An 18,592-nucleotide genomic window follows, 5' to 3' on the forward strand; every position below is an offset into this window, starting at 1 on the left:
CATAGTTTGTTTATTTTTTCACTAGGGTTTTTTGCAGAGAATATAGTTTTTTCTAGTTACATTTTGTTAGATATATGCTTAAAAATCTTAATTGTTACAAAAAAGATAATTTGATATATATTGTATAAATCAATAATATTTTCTTAACAGGAGATATAATCCTAATTTTCTAGACAATTTTTTTTACTGAGCCCTGAATACCAGCTCTCATTCTCTTCTCTGCAGATGTTTGATAGAGGACTGTGTGTCAGACAGTTACGCTACTCAGGAATGATGGAAACTATCCGAATACGCAGAGCTGGATATCCCATACGCTACACATTCGCTGAGTTTGTGGACCGTTATCGGGTTCTTATGCCTGGGGTCAAACCTGCCTACAAACAGGCGAGTCTAAAGCATTACTGTGTTAATGCAGTCAACAGATGTGACATGCAGGTCTGAAGTATGTTGTTTGCTTGACAGCTCTTATCAAAGCTTTTTTTTCTGTGCAATCTCTTAGAATTGACAATTGCTGACAGTTTGCTGCTAGGAGGTAGCTCTGAATCTGTGTCTTCTTACAGGAAGATCTGCGAGGGACCTGTAAGCGCATTTTTGTGTCAGTTCTGCAGAGAAATGATGACTGGCAGATAGGAAAGACAAAAATCTTTCTAAAGGTTTGCCACAAATAAAAAAAAATTCCGGAGATTTGGCTTTGTTTTATATTTGTGACAAATTGTATACTTGGCCTATACTTGCTGTAGGATCATCATGACATTCAGTTGGAAATTGAAAGAGATAAAGCCATCACTGACAAGGTCATTCTCATCCAGAAGACTATGAGAGGTCAGAAAGTAAGGTATGAGAAAAAGAAAAGCTGACCAAAAAAAAATTTAAAACAACATCTTTTCAATTGATCATCTTTGTTGTCTAGAACTAGCTTCCTAAGGGTTAGAAAGGCTGTGACATTAATCCAGCGAATATGGAGAGGCTACATCTCTAGAAAGCACTACGCTGTGGTGGGTTGGCATGCTCTCAATGAAACTTGAGCAGAAATAACATGCACTGAGGTTCTGTCTGATTATAATGATGCTTTCATTTCAGATGTGTGTAGGTTTCTTGAGGCTCCAGGCTTTGTACAGGTCACGGAAGTTGTACCTGGCGTACCAAGCATCCAGGACACGCATCACTCTGCTCCAGGCCTGGTGTCGTGGCTTCCTGGTGCGGCAGACGTTCTCAAATCGCTTCAATGCTGTCCTGACAGTCCAGGCTTATGCACGAGGAATGATAGCACGTAGACTATGCAAGCATTTCAGACTGGAGGTAAATCTATCTATCTATCTATCTATCTATCTATCTATCTATCTATCTATCTATCTATCTATCTATCTATCTATCTATCTATCTATCTATCTATCTATCTATCTATCTGTGTATGTCCGTCTGTCTGTCTGTCTGTCTGTCTATCTATCTACCCATCCATCTATGCACCCATCCATCCATCAAACCAATCCATCCATTTATCTACCAGTCTGTCCATCTGTTCATCCATCTATCAGTCCATCTGTCCATCCAATCATCTATCCATCTGTCCATTCATCTGTCCATTCATCCATCCATCCATCCACCCATTAATCCATCCATCCATCAACCTATCCATCCGTTCATCCAGCTATCCATCCATCCATCCATCCATCTATCGATCCATCCATCCATCCACCAACCTGTCTGGTCATCCGTCCATCTGTTCATCTGTTCATCCATCAATTCCTTCATCCATCCATCCACCCATCCATCCATCCGTCCATCTATTCATCTGTTCATCTATCCATTCCATCCGATCACCCACCCATCCATCCATCTGTCAGTCCATCCACCCAGCCATTCACCAGTCTGTCCATCCTTCCATCTATCCAACCATCTATCCATCCATTCATTAATCCATTGATCCATCTACCCACCCATCTGTTCATCCATCCATCCATCCATCCATTTGTATATTCATCCATCCGTCCATCCATCCTTCAGGCAAGCAGATACTTGTTAAGATAACTGTGTTGTAATGAAGTTTGTTCTCTCTCTGTTTAGAGGGAGCGACGATTAGAAGCAAAGCGGCAGCGGCTTGCTGAAGAGGAGCATCTGAGAAACCAGATGACGGCACGTAGGGCTCGAGCAGAAGCAGAGAGGAAGCACCAGGAGCGTCTGGCCCAGCTCGACCAAGAGCAGAAGGAGAAAGAGCAGGCAGAGCGGGATGAGACACGAAGGAAAAAGGAGCTTCTGGAGCAGATGGAGAGAGAAAAACAGGAGCCAGTCAGCGACTCTGACATAGTTGACCAGATGTTCGGATTCCTGGGCAGTGCCAACTCTCTTCCCAACCTGGATGGCGAAGCACCAGAAGGGTTTACGGTATGGGACTTTATGACTATTATTCTCTGTAATGTACTTTGCCTGGCTTTCACTTTATCTTAGTTTGATTTTGTTTGGATGTGACAGGATCTCGAGAATGTTCCAAGACAGTTTGAGGAAGTCATTGATGAACCTCTTCCACTTCCTGATGATGAAGAGGTAGACCTATCAGAGTATAAGTTTGCAAAGTTTGCTGCAACCTACTTCCAGGGAAATGCCACACATACGTATATACGGCGGCCACTGAAACAACCTCTGCTGTTTCACGAGGATGAAGGAGATCAGCTAGTATGCTTTTTTTTCTTTAAAAGTATTATTTATACTAATAATATAGATTATTAGATGTGTTATTGTTTACTGTTTAACATTTACGCTGCTTTGCCCATATCATATTAAGGTTTTTTTTATGTCTGTAGGCTGCTCTGGCTGTGTGGATCACTGTTTTGAGGTTTATGGGAGATCTCCCTGAACCCAAATATCATATCAGCATTAATAACGGCAGTGAGAAGATTCCAGTTATGACTAAAATCTATGAGACATTGGGGAAGAGGACCTACAAAAGAGAACTTCAGGCCCTGCAGGTGGATGACGAGGTGAGACAAGTTAGGTGGTGGGCAAAAGCTAAAGTTAAATTAAAACTTATTGTAAAGTGTTATTGCTATGACATCTAAGAAAGTTTCTTTATTGTTTCCAGAGTTCCACTACTGACATCCAGAAGAGGAACAGCGTACGGCATAAGCTGGTGTCCCTCACGTTAAAGAAAAAATCAAAGATCACAGAGGAGGTCTGTAACAGTTGTGCTATTTAATATTTTTGTGAAAACCATGATACTGTACTGTTTTCAGAATCCTTTGATCGGTAGAAAGTTCAAATAATAATATGTATTTAAAATAAAATATTTAGTAATATTATAAATCAGTGTAATTTATCTTTGTTGAATAAATGTAAACTATTCCTGCCTCTATTAGGTGACCAGACGGCTGACCGACAGCGATTACAGTCTGCAGGAAAACGGCATGCTGGAAGACCGGCCCACCTCCAATTTAGAAAAGCTCCACTTTATCATTGGCAATAGCATATTACGCCCTGCTCTCAGGTCAGGACATGGCAAATGCATAATAGCTGGTATACCAGAGCTGTTGAATGTGCCTTTCATCTGAATTATATTGCATCTGGGTTTGTTTCCTCCGACAGAGATGAGATCTACTGTCAAATCTGTAAACAGCTGAGCCAGAATACATCCAAAAGCAGCCATGCCCGCGGCTGGATCCTGCTGTCCCTCTGTGTGGGCTGCTTTGCTCCTTCCGAAAATTTTGTCAAAGTAACATTTTTTTTATATTTTTTCTTTTTGGGCTAGTCAACAGGAAATAAGATTGCGTGCATTTTTAATGATCCTAAATCAGAAAAAAATCATATGTATCATTCAAATCTGGCCTTACTATTTTTCACCATTTAATTTCTTTATCTACAATTTCTCTAGTTTCTCCGGACATTCATTAACAGCAGCCCTCCTGGTTATGCGCATTATTGTGAGGAGAGACTGAGAAGAACATTTGCGAATAAGACAAGAACCCAGCCTCCTTCTTGGCTTGAGCTGCAGGTATTTTAGGACCCACAGAAGCCATTAGATTTCACTTTTGGGAAAACTCATTGGAAAATGTGAATTAATTGGCTGGATCTCTTTTTCTTTCCTCCTCCAGGCCACTAAATCTAAGAAACCCATCATGTTGCCTGTGACCTTCATGGACGGCACTACAAAGACCCTGCTCACTGACTCGGCCACCACAGCCGAAGAGCTATGCAATGCTCTGTCAGACAAAATTGCCTTGAAGGATCGCTTTGGCTTCTCTTTATACATTGCTCTTTTTGATAAGGTATGTCAATACATATATTTTAAGATATTTTAAAATTGTATTTATTCCTGAGATGCTAAAGCTGAGTTTATTGTAAGTTTTCAGTCAATATGCAGAAATTGAATAAGATTATCAGACACTAAATAGTCAATTAAGTTACAGATGAATCCTTACAGCTACAAAAGTTATTGATTTCCTTTTTTTCTTTTGTTCTTTGATTTACAGGCATGGCAGCGGTTGGGTTATTAGCTTATTTGGCTGCTATTACTTTAGGAGCTGCTGCTGCTGAACATGATGCAAATCTGTCACGCATGCTTGTAGTTTAATTTGCGCTTTAATATGAAATACAGACTACAGTACGCGCCACCGTATTTGTGCATGCAGTTGAAGAGTGTACAGTACAACAACTGACAGGAAAATTTGTTTTTACTGACGTATGCCCTGACAAAATCTCATCTGTTCGCAGTTCACTTTTAACTGTTATAAATAAATAAAAAATACAATCCAATACTTTTGATCAGTGTGTATCCTTATTTTTTCATCCAGTTTAAGACCCTCATAATGTGCATCCTCCTCAGGTTTCATCGCTGGGCAGTGGGAAGGATCATGTGATGGATGCTGTGTCGCAGTGTGAGCAATATGCTAAAGAGCAAGGCGCTCAGGAGCGCAACGCCCCCTGGAGGCTGTTCTTCAGGAAGGAAATCTTCACACCCTGGCACAACCCTGCTGAGGACAGCATGGCCACTAACCTCATCTACCAGCAAATTGTGCGTGGGGTCAAATTCGGGGAGTACCGTTGTGATAGGGTGAGAGCTGCTGTTAACATATTTCACATTGCCTTATAAAAAATTGCTGACTTGCATTGACTAGGTGTGCACATGTGCTGTATTATTTTAGGAGGAGGACCTGGCTGAGCTGGCCTCTCAACAGTACTATGTGGACTATGGGTCAGAAGTCATACCAGACCGTCTTCTGAGTCTTATTCCATCCTACATACCAGACAGAGAAATGACTCCCTCCAAGACAGTGGAAAAATGGGCACAAATGATCCTAGAAACTCACATAAAGGTACACATTTATCATTTTAATACATACATTTTTTGTTGAGTTACTAGTATTTTATTTAACATAAAATTATAATTGTATATTATTATTGTATCATTTTTAATATACATATATTTAGTGCTGTCAATCGATTAAACAATTAACAAATGAATAAGATAAAAAAGTACTTATTAATCGCACGTTTTTCTGAAATTAATTGGAATTAATCACAGCTTTTTAATGACTGAAGGCGAGTATCACTGATACCAATACTACTGATGTCTCTAGGAAATTGTTCTTTTTTTTATTTAACCATTGACTATGTAATGTTGACTATACTTACATAACAGTATAATTGAGAGCTATCAATTGTAACATTTATTAGACTTAAAAAAATAACTTCTAATTTATTTGAACTTCAAACAATCTTCACATAAATCCATTATAATAAATTCAATTTACCTATGCCCTTCAGCATGTAGGCAAAATACAGTAATTTAATAAGATTATCAAACACTAAATATTAAATTAAATATAGATGAATCCTTAAAGCTACAAAAGTTATTGATTTCCTTTTTTTCTTTTGTTCTTTGATTTACAGGCATGGCAGCGGTTGGGTTATTAGCTTATTTGGGTGCTATTACTTTAAGAGCTGCTGCTGCTGAATGTGATGCAATTCTGTCACGCATGCTTGTAGTTTAATTCGTGCTTTAATATGAAATGAAACAGACTACAGTACTTGCTACCGTATTTTTGCATGCAGTTGAAGAGTGTAGAGTATAACAACTGACAGGACAGGAACATTTGTTTTTACTGACATGTGCCCTGACAAAATCTTATCTGACCGCAGTTCACTATTGCTCTACTGAAGATCTTCGTCACCTCGTATTATTCCTGCGCTCATTTAAGTAGCGCCTTTTGCTGAGGTGAATGAAGTGTGCATCTAAAAAGTTTACCATTCGATGTGGTTGTAAAGATTTTAATTAGTGGTGGGCCGTTATCGGCGTTATCGTGCTGCGTTAACCTGAGACTCTTATCGGGCGATAAAAAAAATATCGCCGTTAATCTATTCTCAAAGTTGGGTTGAGAGCTGGGTCTATACTAAGCAAGCTATGATGACTTTCACCTTGATTTTTTTAGCGCGGATGTATACCTAGAATCTGTAGGGGGCGAGAATGAGTCTTTAACCACTTCAGCTGTTATTTAGATTTTTTGAGAATTAGGCATATGCAATATTGGACCCACCGGTGGGTCCCCAGAGTTGATGTGGTTAAACCTACTGTGAAATTACCACATCAAACGTGACGTGCTAACACGGTGCGCCCGCAGAGAGAGAGCCGCGTATCACGGACAGCGACACTGAACAGAGCTCTCTTCTGCGAAGTTCTCCTCGAAGTCCCTCCTGCACTTGAATGAACAAAAACAAATTGCACTTTGAATAAACAAAAAGATGTAAAAGAGCCCAATTCAGCACCGCAGTGTTCTGTTGTTCAGGGCTCAATCAGAGAAAGGCATCTCAGAACACCGAATCTGCTTCTTTTTGCTCTTGTGCCGACAAATACTTACAAAATATGTCAAAATACCCGCCTTAGAAAGTATGCTCGAAAAAACTGTCAGTTATTTCTTAAGTGAAAGTAAACAGTTGAGGAAAAAAATGGGATTTGTATTATATTGGATGCGTTCATCGTCTCTTAAAGTGACCGCGCCTAATTTAGCTACTGGCTGCTGTAATGTTAATCCAAGAAAACGAAAGAAAATCACTCACTGCTCTTGACTGAATTACTTTGTAGTTTTAAGAATTAATGCACAGTCAAACCAAAAATTATTCAGACACCAGATATAATTTTTGATATATTTGACTAGTAGGTACAGGACACTGTGACATATTATACCCAAAGAATCTTCATACAGTGAACTACTAGTGAAATTGATAAAAAATTGTATATCAAAAATTATTCAGCACCTTATCAAGCACCATGTATTGCTTATGTGTTTTTTTTTTCTTTTATCTGAATTGCTAATGCAACCTTTTCACACCACAGTCTGAACAAAATTAAGCATTGCTTGGTAATTGATCAACAAAGTATTGATGTCATAAAAACAGTTGTCTGTAGATTTGGTTGATAGAAATGTATGTAATGGATTACAATCAAAGTTATGACATTTTTGTTGACAAATTTGTTCTGACACAGTTTAACTCTAAGTTCTTGTCATATTTTAGAACCATTTTACAAGCGACAGCAAATAAACTGTAATAATGTGAGAAATGTTGAAGGTGTCTGAATAAATTTTGGTTTGATTATATATTTCATTTTTACATTGAAGACTATCCAGTGCTATTTTACATTTAATTATTCAGTTTCTGTACCTCGACACCTACAAACTTAAAAAAAAAAAAAACTTAAACATTGTGTAAATAGCACAAATAAATAATAACGAACGAACATACAAATTAAACAATTTCAGGGCCCATTGGTACAACCTTCACTGGGGCCCCGCTGACCCCACTACGGCCCTGGGTGCAGAAGCAGCACGGACTCATACTCATTGTGCTTTCACACAGGACGCGTTTGCAGTCCGCTACTCGGTACGTAAATGATCGATCACCTGGAACGCACTGACGGACCGCAACCGTGTGAACGCTGGAATCCGTTAACATGGGTGCGTAAAAAAATACGAAACGCACACGCACTGCAGACGGATTATGTGTGAAACAGGCGTAAGGTTGTTTGCACCTTGTACAATGTGGAATTCGTTTACAGCTTTCTCAAGCAGTTTGTGATGCATTTTGGAAACAGGAGATGAGCCCCTGGTCTAATGCACCACCTGGCTTGAGAAACCCATTCTAAAAGACTTACTTTTATTAATTATTTTATTAGGGTATCACACATATTCTGAATGTTTTCGGCAGAATTCAAATGAGCCATTTTAATCTAGATTAATCTAGATTAATTCCAAGATTACAGTGAGATTAATCTAGATTAAAAATATTAATCTATGCCCACCACTAATTTTAATGCCTCTACATAAACACAATTCTTGTCAAGAAAAAAGAGACAGAAGCAGCAGTTGTGAGTGGGGTGGCCAACACTAGCTCCACCCCTGCCTTAACTGCGTTAAATATTTTTAATGCTGTTAATCTGGAAAAATGTATCTCCTGCGTTAAAACGCTAATTTTGACAGCACTAATTATATTATATTATATTATGTGCATTTTGGTTGTTCTAAAATGTATTAATTCAAGTTAAAATGTTTCAAAATAAGTAAAACCCATCATACTGACATTGAAATAATATGCCATTTTAAAGTTAGAGTTAATGACAATAAGTAACTTTTGGTCGTTTTTAAGTTTGTAATAGCATATTTAGAATAGGCATAAAATGTCAAGAATTAGACCATGAGAAACACACCAATCTGAATATTAGTTGATTGTCCAATGTCAGTGATGGCAGAAAATGTTAAAAATTTTAGGCACAAATGTCACCATTTTCTGAGAATGGCTTCACATTTACATGATAAAACAGCACATATAACAGAAAAAAAAATCTATTATTAACCTTTTCATTATAACCAAACGTTCAGTCACAGGACATATCTATGCCATGTCTTCATTACTGTGTCTGACTGACCCAGCGGTATGTTCTCAAGGACGGCAGTCTCATTATCTTAGAGCAGTACCTGAATCTCCACCTAGTGCTAATATGATCTCACAGCTATGATTAACTCTCTAATCTAAGTGTGTGCCGGGGGCGACCTTCACACCGTCTACCACCATCACCTACAGTCTGCTGTAAAAGAATGTAATCACAGGCCCCTGAATATCTGAGACAGTTCTTTTGGCCCCACTATCATGGGTTTGTTGTTTAGGTCAGCAATCTGCACTAGCTCGTAGCGGATGATGGAGTCAGCAGGTTGAAATTTGATTGACGGTTCCTGTGGGAACATTAATCACATGTTCCTTCTCTCAAGGGTGAAGGCTGTTTTAATTACCTTTCTGCCTTTCATAGGTTAAAGGGATGGACATGAATGTTTAATAATGCTGGAGATCAATTTTATGGATTGTGGTAATGCATGAGTTTGTTACGTTTTATGCTTATAACCAGGTGATGAGAGGAAAGGTAATTGTCTCTGAGGTAATCAGGGATACTGTGTCACTATGAAACTAAGATATTGACGATTGCATTTCCACAGGGAATCTACACACAGAAGAAGCTTGATTCACAGAGAGTGAAGGAGGAGGTGGTGGATTTCGCTCGATTTAAGTGGCCTTTGCTTTTTTCTCGCTTCTATGAAGCCTTCAAATTCTCAGGTAAGACTTACAGAGAATAGTTCACCCCAAAAATAAAAATTAAATCAGTGAATGGGTCAGAATTCTTGAACAATCATTCAGACCAGTTTTCTGAACCGGGTTTCATTGAAAAGATCTGATTCGTTTGCAAATAAATGCTGCTACTTCACTCATAAACTCTCAACTCTCAAGACTCCAAAAAGAAATGGGCAGATTATATTATATTATATTATATTATATTATATTACATTACATTACATTACATTACATTACATTATAAATAACATTTTCATTAGCATTTTTTTACAACCAGCATTTATTCAAATTGAAATAATAATTAAATTTTGGGTTAGAAAATATTTTAAGGTTGTTATTTTGAATTGGGAATAATATTTTAACAATTAGCCCGTGGGATTTTTGGTTGGTAATCTGAGATGATGGTTCTTCCGATGTCTGGTGATTACAGCCCTCGTACATTGGGTTTGAGGTCGGAAAATGCAGAAAAATTATTTTGATGTAAAATGTAAAAATCCTGACATTTTGATCCACACCATTTCCTGAGAATGTGTTCATCATTAATTACATAATGTAAAAACAAAAAACCAAGCTAAGTATTGCTGGGTGAACTATTCTGTTAAGATATTTTGTAAATCATAAAAGTAATTTGTAAGACATATTGATCTGATTGGGTATGATAAAGCTCAACTTTCAGGCTGCTGTTTCTGTTCATTTGCAGGGCCTAGTCTCCCAAAGAATGATGTTATAGTGGCAGTGAACTGGACTGGAGTCTACTTTGTGGATGAGCAGGAGCAGGTCCTTCTAGACCTTTCTTTCCCTGAGATCACTGCAGTCTCAAGCAGCAGGTGCAGTAGTACATCCATCCAAACCCACTTCATATGCTGTAAGTGTTCTTTATATGGTAACTTTGCTAGTTTTGGTCAATCTAATGCATTTATCCAGAGGTGGAAAGCTGCAGGGACAGAGCTTCACTCTGGCCACCATTAAAGGAGATGAGTACACCTTCACATCCAACAATGCCGAAGACATCCGTGACCTAGTTGTCACCTTCCTAGAGGGCCTGCGTTCCAGGTCAAAGTTTGTGGTGGCCCTGGTGGACAGCCATTACCCTGGTGAGCACATGTGGACAGTAGTTCAGTTTAAAAGTGCAAAGGGAACAAAGGATATAATGATTATATTTGATCCTTGCTTAAGCAGACTTTGGGTCAGGACTAGAAGGTCCAGCGTAATCAATAAAACATCTAAAAGATGAACAGAAACGCTTATGTTTCTCTTTGTTTTTGCAGCTGGACATGACTCTTCGTTCCTGAGATACTCAAAGGGAGATCTGATCTTTCTGGATGAGCACACTGGAGAGCAGGTCCTGAATTCAGGCTGGGCTCACGGGGTCAATGATAGAACCAAAAAAAGAGGAGACTTCCCTGCAGACAACGTCTATGTGCTACCCACCATCATCAGGCCACAATATGATATTGTAGTGAGTGTGTTTTCAAACAGTACATTCATTGTATAGCCTTCTCTCCGAAAATAGAGCGCTTAGAGGGAAAACGTTTATGTCCTCCAAAATGGGTCATAGTAGTACCTTAAAGGGGAAGTCATGGACTAGTGGTTAGAAAGTTTGACTCCTACTCCTAGGGTTGTGGGTTCGAGTCTCGGGCCGGCAATACCACGACTTGGGTGCCCTCGAGCAAGGCACCGAACCCCCAACTGTTCCCCGGGTGCCGCAGTATAAATGGCTGCCCACTGCTCCGGGTATGTGTTCACGGTGTGTTTGTGCACTTTGGATGGGTTAAATGCAGAGCACGTAATTCTGAGTATGGGTCACCATAATTGGCTGTATGTCACTTTCACTTCACTTAAGAGTACATATTGATACTCTAAAGTGCTTGTTATGCACAAAATTGTCCCTTTAAGGGTTACAAGCTGTTGTATCCCCAAAGGTAAAATCTTTGCACATTTTATTCTAACAATGTATTATTGTATTCACCTTGAAAAAGTATCTGTTCATGGTCAAAACACAAGCATTTGCACCAAAATATGCCACTCAAGAAACACCTGAGATATTGAATAGTCACTTTAACTTTCTACTTTCTGTTTCTTACAGTCATTGATTAGCATGTCCTCAGACCAGCGTAAGGACTCCATCAGTTTGTCCAATCAGAATCAGCTGGACAGTGGAGAGAAGGATCAGCCGTACACTCTAGAGGAGTTCTCCTACGATCACTTCAGGTGTTTGAACCTTCTTCAGGACCTTTCCTCCCTTTGTTGTGTCTGTATGAAAACTACTGTCTTAAAGTTGAGAAATATATATTCCTAGACAGGAGGAGGGCCTTAGTCAGACACCAACCAATCAGCTTCAACATCTGGCCAATAACAATCAATGAGTAATTAAACCTAAACCTAACCCTAGCTGCACCATATGTTATATATATGTATATATATGTCTATATATACATATATGTCTATATATATATATATATATATATATATATATATATATATATATATATATATATATGTCTTTGTGCCAGGCACCACACATATCATTGTATTCTATCACTGTACACATTAATTTAATCACTTCCCTGGATTCATTACATTTTCTGGTATCTTTCCATCCTCTAGACCGCCTTCCAAGAGCACACTGAGTCGTGTGATCATCAGTAAAGGCAGAGGGAAGGATAAACTGTGGTGTTGCACCAAAGAACCTATCAAACAGCCTTTGCTGAAGAAAGTCCTCATTCATGAAGAGCTGTCCCAGGATGCCTGCCAGGCCTTCACTGATATCCTCTACAGCTTGCATTCTGACAGTTAATAGTGTTAACTTTATATCTGCGGTTCCCTTCATTTTGACCCTTGACTCTCTTGTACCTATCATGAAGTACATGGGCGACTACCCCTCGAAGAGAAGCCGCTCGGTCAATGAGCTCACTGATCAGATCTTTGAGGGAGCTTTAAAGGCTGAACCTCTGAAGGATGAAATCTTCTGTCAGATCATCAAGCAACTGACCGAGAATCACGTGAAGTGGGTTTTTCCCAGTTACTGATACAGTATATATTCTATTCTGTTATGTTGATTTATTTATTTTAGGATTATTTTAAGTAAAAGTAACAATTTTTTTTTGTATAATATTACTATATGACTTATACTATAATATTAAGTTATATAAATAAATTACAAATATATATTTTTATTATACAGAATATATTATTTTATATTATAAAATTATATATAAAACAAATTATGTATAGAACAGCTATTTTTGTTATTATTATTGTTATTATTTATTATTTTTTACTTACTGTTAATTTTATACAATTGTAAGATGTTAATATAAATTTTTTTAAATATGTTTCTTTGTAGAAAAAGGTATTTTTTGCATGATTTGGTTTTAAATTTGATCTTTAATATAGATGCAAATGTTTAAAAAAATTATGATTCTGCATGACAATGTTTGCTCACAGGTTACAAACAGACAACAAATGAAACCTATTATTGTGAAAACACCCTTAAATCTATATCAGTCTGTCCCCTAGTGGTCAGCTTGCAACTGACCAGAACTGCTTTAACTTTCACAACATTAAACTCATTGTTGACTAATAAGTCGGCTGACAGCTGTTCTGTGTTTTCAGATACAGCGAGGACAAGGGCTGGGAGCTTCTCTGGCTCTGCACTGGGCTTTTTCCTCCCAGTAACATGTTGCTTCCTCATGTGCAAAAGTTCCTGCAGTCCAAGAAACATCATCCAGTCGCCCCAGACTGCATGCAGAGAGTGCAGAAAGCCTTGCGGTAACTCTAACAGCACATCCTAACATGTATCTCCAATGCTGCATGGAATTCCCTAAAACATTCCCTTTTTCCTCACGGACAGAAATGGATCCAGAAAGTATCCTCCTCACCTTGTAGAAGTGGAGGCCATTCAACACAAAACTACCCAGATCTTTCACAAAGTGTACTTCCCTGATGACACTGATGAGGTGAGTGTTACCTGTATTGTATGTTGTATCCAGCCTCCTGTGGGGGTAATATTCTCTTTCTCTCTCATGCCTGGCTGTGTTTATTTATGCATGAGGAAGCGGAGAGAACGCCCCGTTGTGCTCTGACCTCATTTGCATCCTCAGTTAAACATAAAGTTATGTGGCGCTTCTGGAGAAAATAGCAGAAGAGAGATGAAGCATGAATAGACTCGAGACTCCAGAGATTCATTTCCTTTTCGGTTTAAATATAGCTAAAATCTGGCCTTTTTTGGATATTTAAAATAATACGTACAAATAGGGTAGACGACAGTATAGCAGTAGAGCAACCACCAAATACATAGTCCAGCTATGTATATATAAATCAATGAATTGTAGATGGGATTAAATTATATTTATTTTTCACAGAAATGTATTTGATCATGTCTGTGGTATAAAAAAGCAAATATAAACAAAGATTTGTTAAATTGTTATGGCAATATAATTAGTAAAGAAAACACTTGATACATTTACAACAGTTTTATTTTGGTGTCAATGATAGTTTAGATTAAAACGTTTTACATTTTGTTAGTTTTAGTAATTTTGTTTTTGATTTGTATGCCTATATAGTAAATAATGTATATTAATAAATTTTACATAATATTTAGTTTTTATTAGTTTAGGACTTAAACTAAACTAATAAAGTTTTAAAGTTAAAAGACACTTATAAAGTTTTTTTATATATCTAATTTATTTCAATAATTTCAATTTTTTTGTTCATTAAAATGTTGTTTTACTTGATTTCCACGAAAAGGTCTCAGGCTTTTTGCCCCTACAATGTGTATACATGCTAAAATGAAGTCCCCCCATAACTAGCAACTGATTGGCATTTATTTTATTTATTTTTTAATATCACTTATTTTATTCATTATTTATTCTTTGATAGGCTTTTGAAGTTGAATCGAGCACAAAAGCCAAAGATTTCTGTCTGAACATCACTGGCAGAATGATGCTCCAGTCTTCTGAAGGCTTCAGCTTGTTTGTCAAAATATCTGACAAGGTGAGGCTACGGAGATGTCAAATGTCTGTTCAGATTTGATAAAGGTGTTCTGTGTGAGTTTATGACACACAAAAAATCTCAAAGGTGATTTTACGTTAAAGGACTACATGTCCTGTAGTCAGTTATTTGTCCGTGTGTGTATTTTAAAGTAAGGCATCTTATTTGACATATTGGGTTAAATGTTTCAGGTGATCAGTGTGCCAGAAGGAGATTTCTTCTTTGACTTTGTTCGACATCTGACAGACTGGATCAAAAAAGCCAGAGCTGTGAAAGATGGTGATTATGTGTATTGCTTATTAAAATGATCAGTACATTGAGTTTAAACATGAGGGTTCTTAATGATTCTGTTGGTTCTGTAGGCACAGTGCCTTCACTGACATACCAAGTGTTTTTCATGAAGAAACTGTGGAGCAACACCATTCCAGGCAAAGATCCCATGGCTGACTCCATTTTTCATTACTTCCAGGTAGAAAACTATCTCTTTGTTTGTACTCAAGACTTTTTTTAAACACTTTGTGTGATCCTCTAGCTACTTCCATTTTCCTAAACTTTCTTCAGGAGCTCCCAAAGTATCTGCGTGGCTACCACAAGTGCTCTCTTGAAGAGGCGTTCCAGCTGGCTGCGCTCATTTACAGAGTGAGGTTTGAGGAAGACAAATCACAGTTTCATAACTTCACCAAGATGCTGAAGGAGCTGCTTCCTCAGGACATGATGCACCAGCTGTCGCCCGACGACTGGAAACGGGTGAGTGAGCAACACTAGTCCTGCTTCTTCCATTCATTCATGAGAAGTTCATGTTATGTGTCTTTGTTTCTTCTCAGTCTATTGTTACGTACTTCAATAAACATGCAGGGATATCTCGAGAGGAAGCAAAATTGATGTTTCTGGAAATCATTTACAAGTGGTCTACTTTTGGATCTGCCTTTTTCGAAGTCAAGGCAAGTTGTTCAAAATATGATGCATGTGATGTTGAATTACTAAATGCCACATTTTTTTCAACCAACTAAATGGCATTGTCCTCGGTTCAAGAATTTGATTGAAGTTACATGGTTTGATGATTTTTGATTTTCTCCCACAGCAATCCTCAGATCCAAATTTCCCAGAAGTCCTCTTGATAGCGATCAACAAGCATGGTGTTACTCTCATAAACCCAAAAACTAAGGTAGGTTTACACACTGGCCAGAACAATGTAATTTATATAAATATCTAAACTACAAACTTTACTTTGTGCGCTACTGTTCAAGTTTGTGCTTTGCAGGATTTTCAAATGTTTTTTTGGAAAAAAGTCTCTTGCATTTGTTTGATCAAAAATACATTAAAATCTGTAATATTATGAAATATGAATTCTATTTCAATACATTTTAAAATGTCATTTATTCCTGTGATGGCAAAGCTGAATTTCCATCAGCCTGATTTGGTCCTCAAGAAACATTTCTTATGATAATGTCACTTAATGTTTTTGTGGAAACTGTGATACATTTTTCAAGTTCAAAATACAGTATTCATTTGATTTAATTTTTTTGTATCTTTACTATCACTTTTTTACGTGTCTTTGCTGAAAAAATGTATATTTTTACTAGAAAAAAGTAACCCCAAAACTTTTAAAAGGCATTGTGTTTTATTTGAGCATTTTAGCATTCATATTTAAATGCTGATGTCTTACCTTGTAGTAACATAAATAAAGACTACAGCGAAGTAGCCAGTTTACGTCCTAAATGTCAGGAGAAAGCAGGCTGGATTCAGATGCGGGTAAACTCAAGGCTTTATTCGAAACAGAGGAGAAGAGTCACGGTTCACAGGTTACACTCGCAGTGACAGGATGAGTAGCAGATGAGTCACGTTTCACAGGTTTCACTCGCAGTGACAGGATGAGTAGCAGATGAGTCACGTTTCATTTGCAGTGACAGGATGACTAGCAGATGAGTCACGTTTCACAGAAGTACGTATAACCGCCGGACCGGAGGGATGAACAGCTGGAAGCTACTAGGAGCTCAAGGCTTGTAAGAACAAGGGCAGAGGAATCAACTAAACACACTGGAGCCTGAGGACAAGACACGACAAGGTGAGTTCAAAGAGCTGCTAGATGATCGGAGCTATTGGTATGAATAACAACAGTCTGACAATAGACAGAGAAACACAGGGACTAATAAAGGGGAAAAAATTAGAAGGACATAGAGAACAGGTGGCGAGCAATTAAGGTTAACAACGGGGAAACAAGGGAGGCAGGGAAAAAACAAACAGGCAGATGCGGTGAGCTGTCAAACCATCCCAACACACACACACCCACACCAAAAAGACAGGTGATTAGCCCCGAGACCCGACAGTACCCCCCCTCCCAGGAGCGTCACCTGGCGCTCTAGGAAGGGGCCTACCTCGATGCCGCCGGAAGTCCTCAATCAACGAGCGGTCCAGAATGTCCCGGGACGGCACCCAACACCTCTCCTCTGGACCATAACCCCCTCAGTCCACAAGATACTGAAACCCCCTGCCGCGGCGCCGCTCATCGAGTAATCTCTTAACCGTATAGGTAGGAGATCCATCCACAAGACGAGGGGGTGGGGGGGTGGGGCGACTGCAAGCAGGATTAAGGGGGGAAGAGAACACAGGCTTGACCCTGGAAACATGAAACACCGGGTGAACCCGACCAAGAGTAGGAGGGAGCTTGAGCCTGATCGCCACCGGACTAACCACCTTGGTGATGCGGAAAGGCCCAATGAATCTGGGTGCCAGCTTACGAGAAGGCGCCCGGAGAGGCAGATCCTTGGTAGAGAGCCAAACCCGTTGACCACACACATAGGTAGGAGGAGAGGAACGGCGACGATCAGCTGCAGCCTTGGTTCTGTCAGAGGTTTGGACCAAAATCCTCCTGACTCTCTCCCAGGTGTGACGGCAGCGCTGGACGAAAGCCAGGGCGGATGGAACCGCTGCGTCGGGTTCCTGTGATTGGAACAGAGGTGGATTATAACCAACAGCACACTCAAAAGGGGACATACCTGATGCGGCCGCAGGAAGGGTGTTATGGGCGTATTCTGCCCAGGAGAGCTGCTGACACCAGGAACTCGGATTGTTGGATGCTAGACAGCGGAGCATTCTTCCTAGATCCTGGTTGGCCCGCTCACACTGCCCATTGGTCTGAGGATAAAAACCAGATGACAGACTAGCAGAGGCCCCAATCTGTCTACAAAATTCCCTCCAGAACCGGGAGACGAACTGGGGACCCCTATCTGAAACAACATCCACCGGTAACCCGTGGAGACGGAAGACGTGATCCACCACCAGTTGGGCGGTCTCCCGGGCGGAGGGTAGCTTGGGCAGGGGAATAAAATGAACCGCTTTGGAAAAGCGATCCACCACCGTGAGAACTACAGTGTTTCCCTTCGAAGGAGGAAGCCCAGAGACGAAATCAAGGGCAATGTGTGACCAAGGACGGGAAGGGATAGGGAGAGGATGCAGTAGACCATCAGGAGGGCGATTGACAGGCTTACTTTGGGCACATGTGGGGCAGGCCAACACAAACTGTCTAACATCCGCGGCCATAGTAGGCCACCAAAAACGCTGTCGGATGGCAGACAACGTTCTCCGAATACCTGGATGGCAGACTAACCTGGATGAGTGACCCCACTCAAGGACCTCAGAGCGCAGCGCAGCCGGCACTGGCAACCTGCCCGTCGGACACTCTCCCGGCACCTGCACCCCTCGACCGGCCTCCTCAACTCGCTGCTCGATACCCCACGAAAGAGCCCCAACCACCACCCCCTCAGGAAGGATGGCCTCGGCCGCAAACTCCCCTCCCGGAGCACCGAACAGGCGAGAGAGGGCATCAGGCTTGGTGTTCTTTGATCCCGGCCGGTACGAGAGGGTGAAGTTGAATCTGGCAAAGAAGAGCGCCCAGCGGGCCTGACGCGAGCTCAGCCTCTTGGCCGAACGGATGTATTCAAGGTTCTTGTGATCCGTCCAGACCAAGAAGGGCTGCGCTGACCCCTCCAACCAATGA

The 18,592-nt window shown here is 39.8% G+C and overlaps 1 protein-coding gene across 3 annotated transcripts in view; it reads left to right on the forward strand.

Moving 5' to 3' along the window:
- The window catches only part of LOC132117198 (unconventional myosin-VIIa-like), a 38,552-nt gene that overhangs the window by 16,225 nt on the left and 3,735 nt on the right, over positions 1 to 18,592 (forward strand). Inside the window, exons 16-45 of one of the 3 annotated variants that reach the window (XM_059526309.1) lie at positions 226 to 388; positions 565 to 653; positions 741 to 835; positions 911 to 995; positions 1,081 to 1,299; positions 2,065 to 2,382; positions 2,470 to 2,670; positions 2,799 to 2,975; positions 3,077 to 3,166; positions 3,351 to 3,478; positions 3,577 to 3,703; positions 3,863 to 3,982; positions 4,083 to 4,256; positions 4,814 to 5,041; positions 5,133 to 5,303; positions 9,471 to 9,588; positions 10,304 to 10,430; positions 10,528 to 10,697; positions 10,872 to 11,062; positions 11,690 to 11,814; positions 12,211 to 12,368; positions 12,457 to 12,610; positions 13,219 to 13,374; positions 13,457 to 13,562; positions 14,485 to 14,598; positions 14,787 to 14,874; positions 14,958 to 15,064; positions 15,157 to 15,342; positions 15,420 to 15,536; positions 15,677 to 15,760. In XM_059526309.1, the coding sequence (XP_059382292.1) occupies positions 226 to 388; positions 565 to 653; positions 741 to 835; positions 911 to 995; positions 1,081 to 1,299; positions 2,065 to 2,382; positions 2,470 to 2,670; positions 2,799 to 2,975; positions 3,077 to 3,166; positions 3,351 to 3,478; positions 3,577 to 3,703; positions 3,863 to 3,982; positions 4,083 to 4,256; positions 4,814 to 5,041; positions 5,133 to 5,303; positions 9,471 to 9,588; positions 10,304 to 10,430; positions 10,528 to 10,697; positions 10,872 to 11,062; positions 11,690 to 11,814; positions 12,211 to 12,368; positions 12,457 to 12,610; positions 13,219 to 13,374; positions 13,457 to 13,562; positions 14,485 to 14,598; positions 14,787 to 14,874; positions 14,958 to 15,064; positions 15,157 to 15,342; positions 15,420 to 15,536; positions 15,677 to 15,760 (4,386 nt within the window). Of the gene's footprint in view, positions 1 to 225; positions 389 to 564; positions 654 to 740; positions 836 to 910; positions 996 to 1,080; positions 1,300 to 2,064; positions 2,383 to 2,469; positions 2,671 to 2,798; positions 2,976 to 3,076; positions 3,167 to 3,350; positions 3,479 to 3,576; positions 3,704 to 3,862; positions 3,983 to 4,082; positions 4,257 to 4,813; positions 5,042 to 5,132; positions 5,304 to 9,470; positions 9,589 to 10,303; positions 10,431 to 10,527; positions 10,698 to 10,871; positions 11,063 to 11,689; positions 11,815 to 12,210; positions 12,369 to 12,456; positions 12,611 to 13,218; positions 13,375 to 13,456; positions 13,563 to 14,484; positions 14,599 to 14,786; positions 14,875 to 14,957; positions 15,065 to 15,156; positions 15,343 to 15,419; positions 15,537 to 15,676; positions 15,761 to 18,592 lie in introns of those variants that run through there. The other 2 variants (XM_059526310.1, XM_059526311.1) reach the window with 2 other exon arrangements.

The sequence above is a fragment of the Carassius carassius genome, chromosome 36, assembly GCF_963082965.1.
Source record: "Carassius carassius chromosome 36, fCarCar2.1, whole genome shotgun sequence".
NCBI lineage: Eukaryota > Metazoa > Chordata > Actinopteri > Cypriniformes > Cyprinidae > Carassius > Carassius carassius.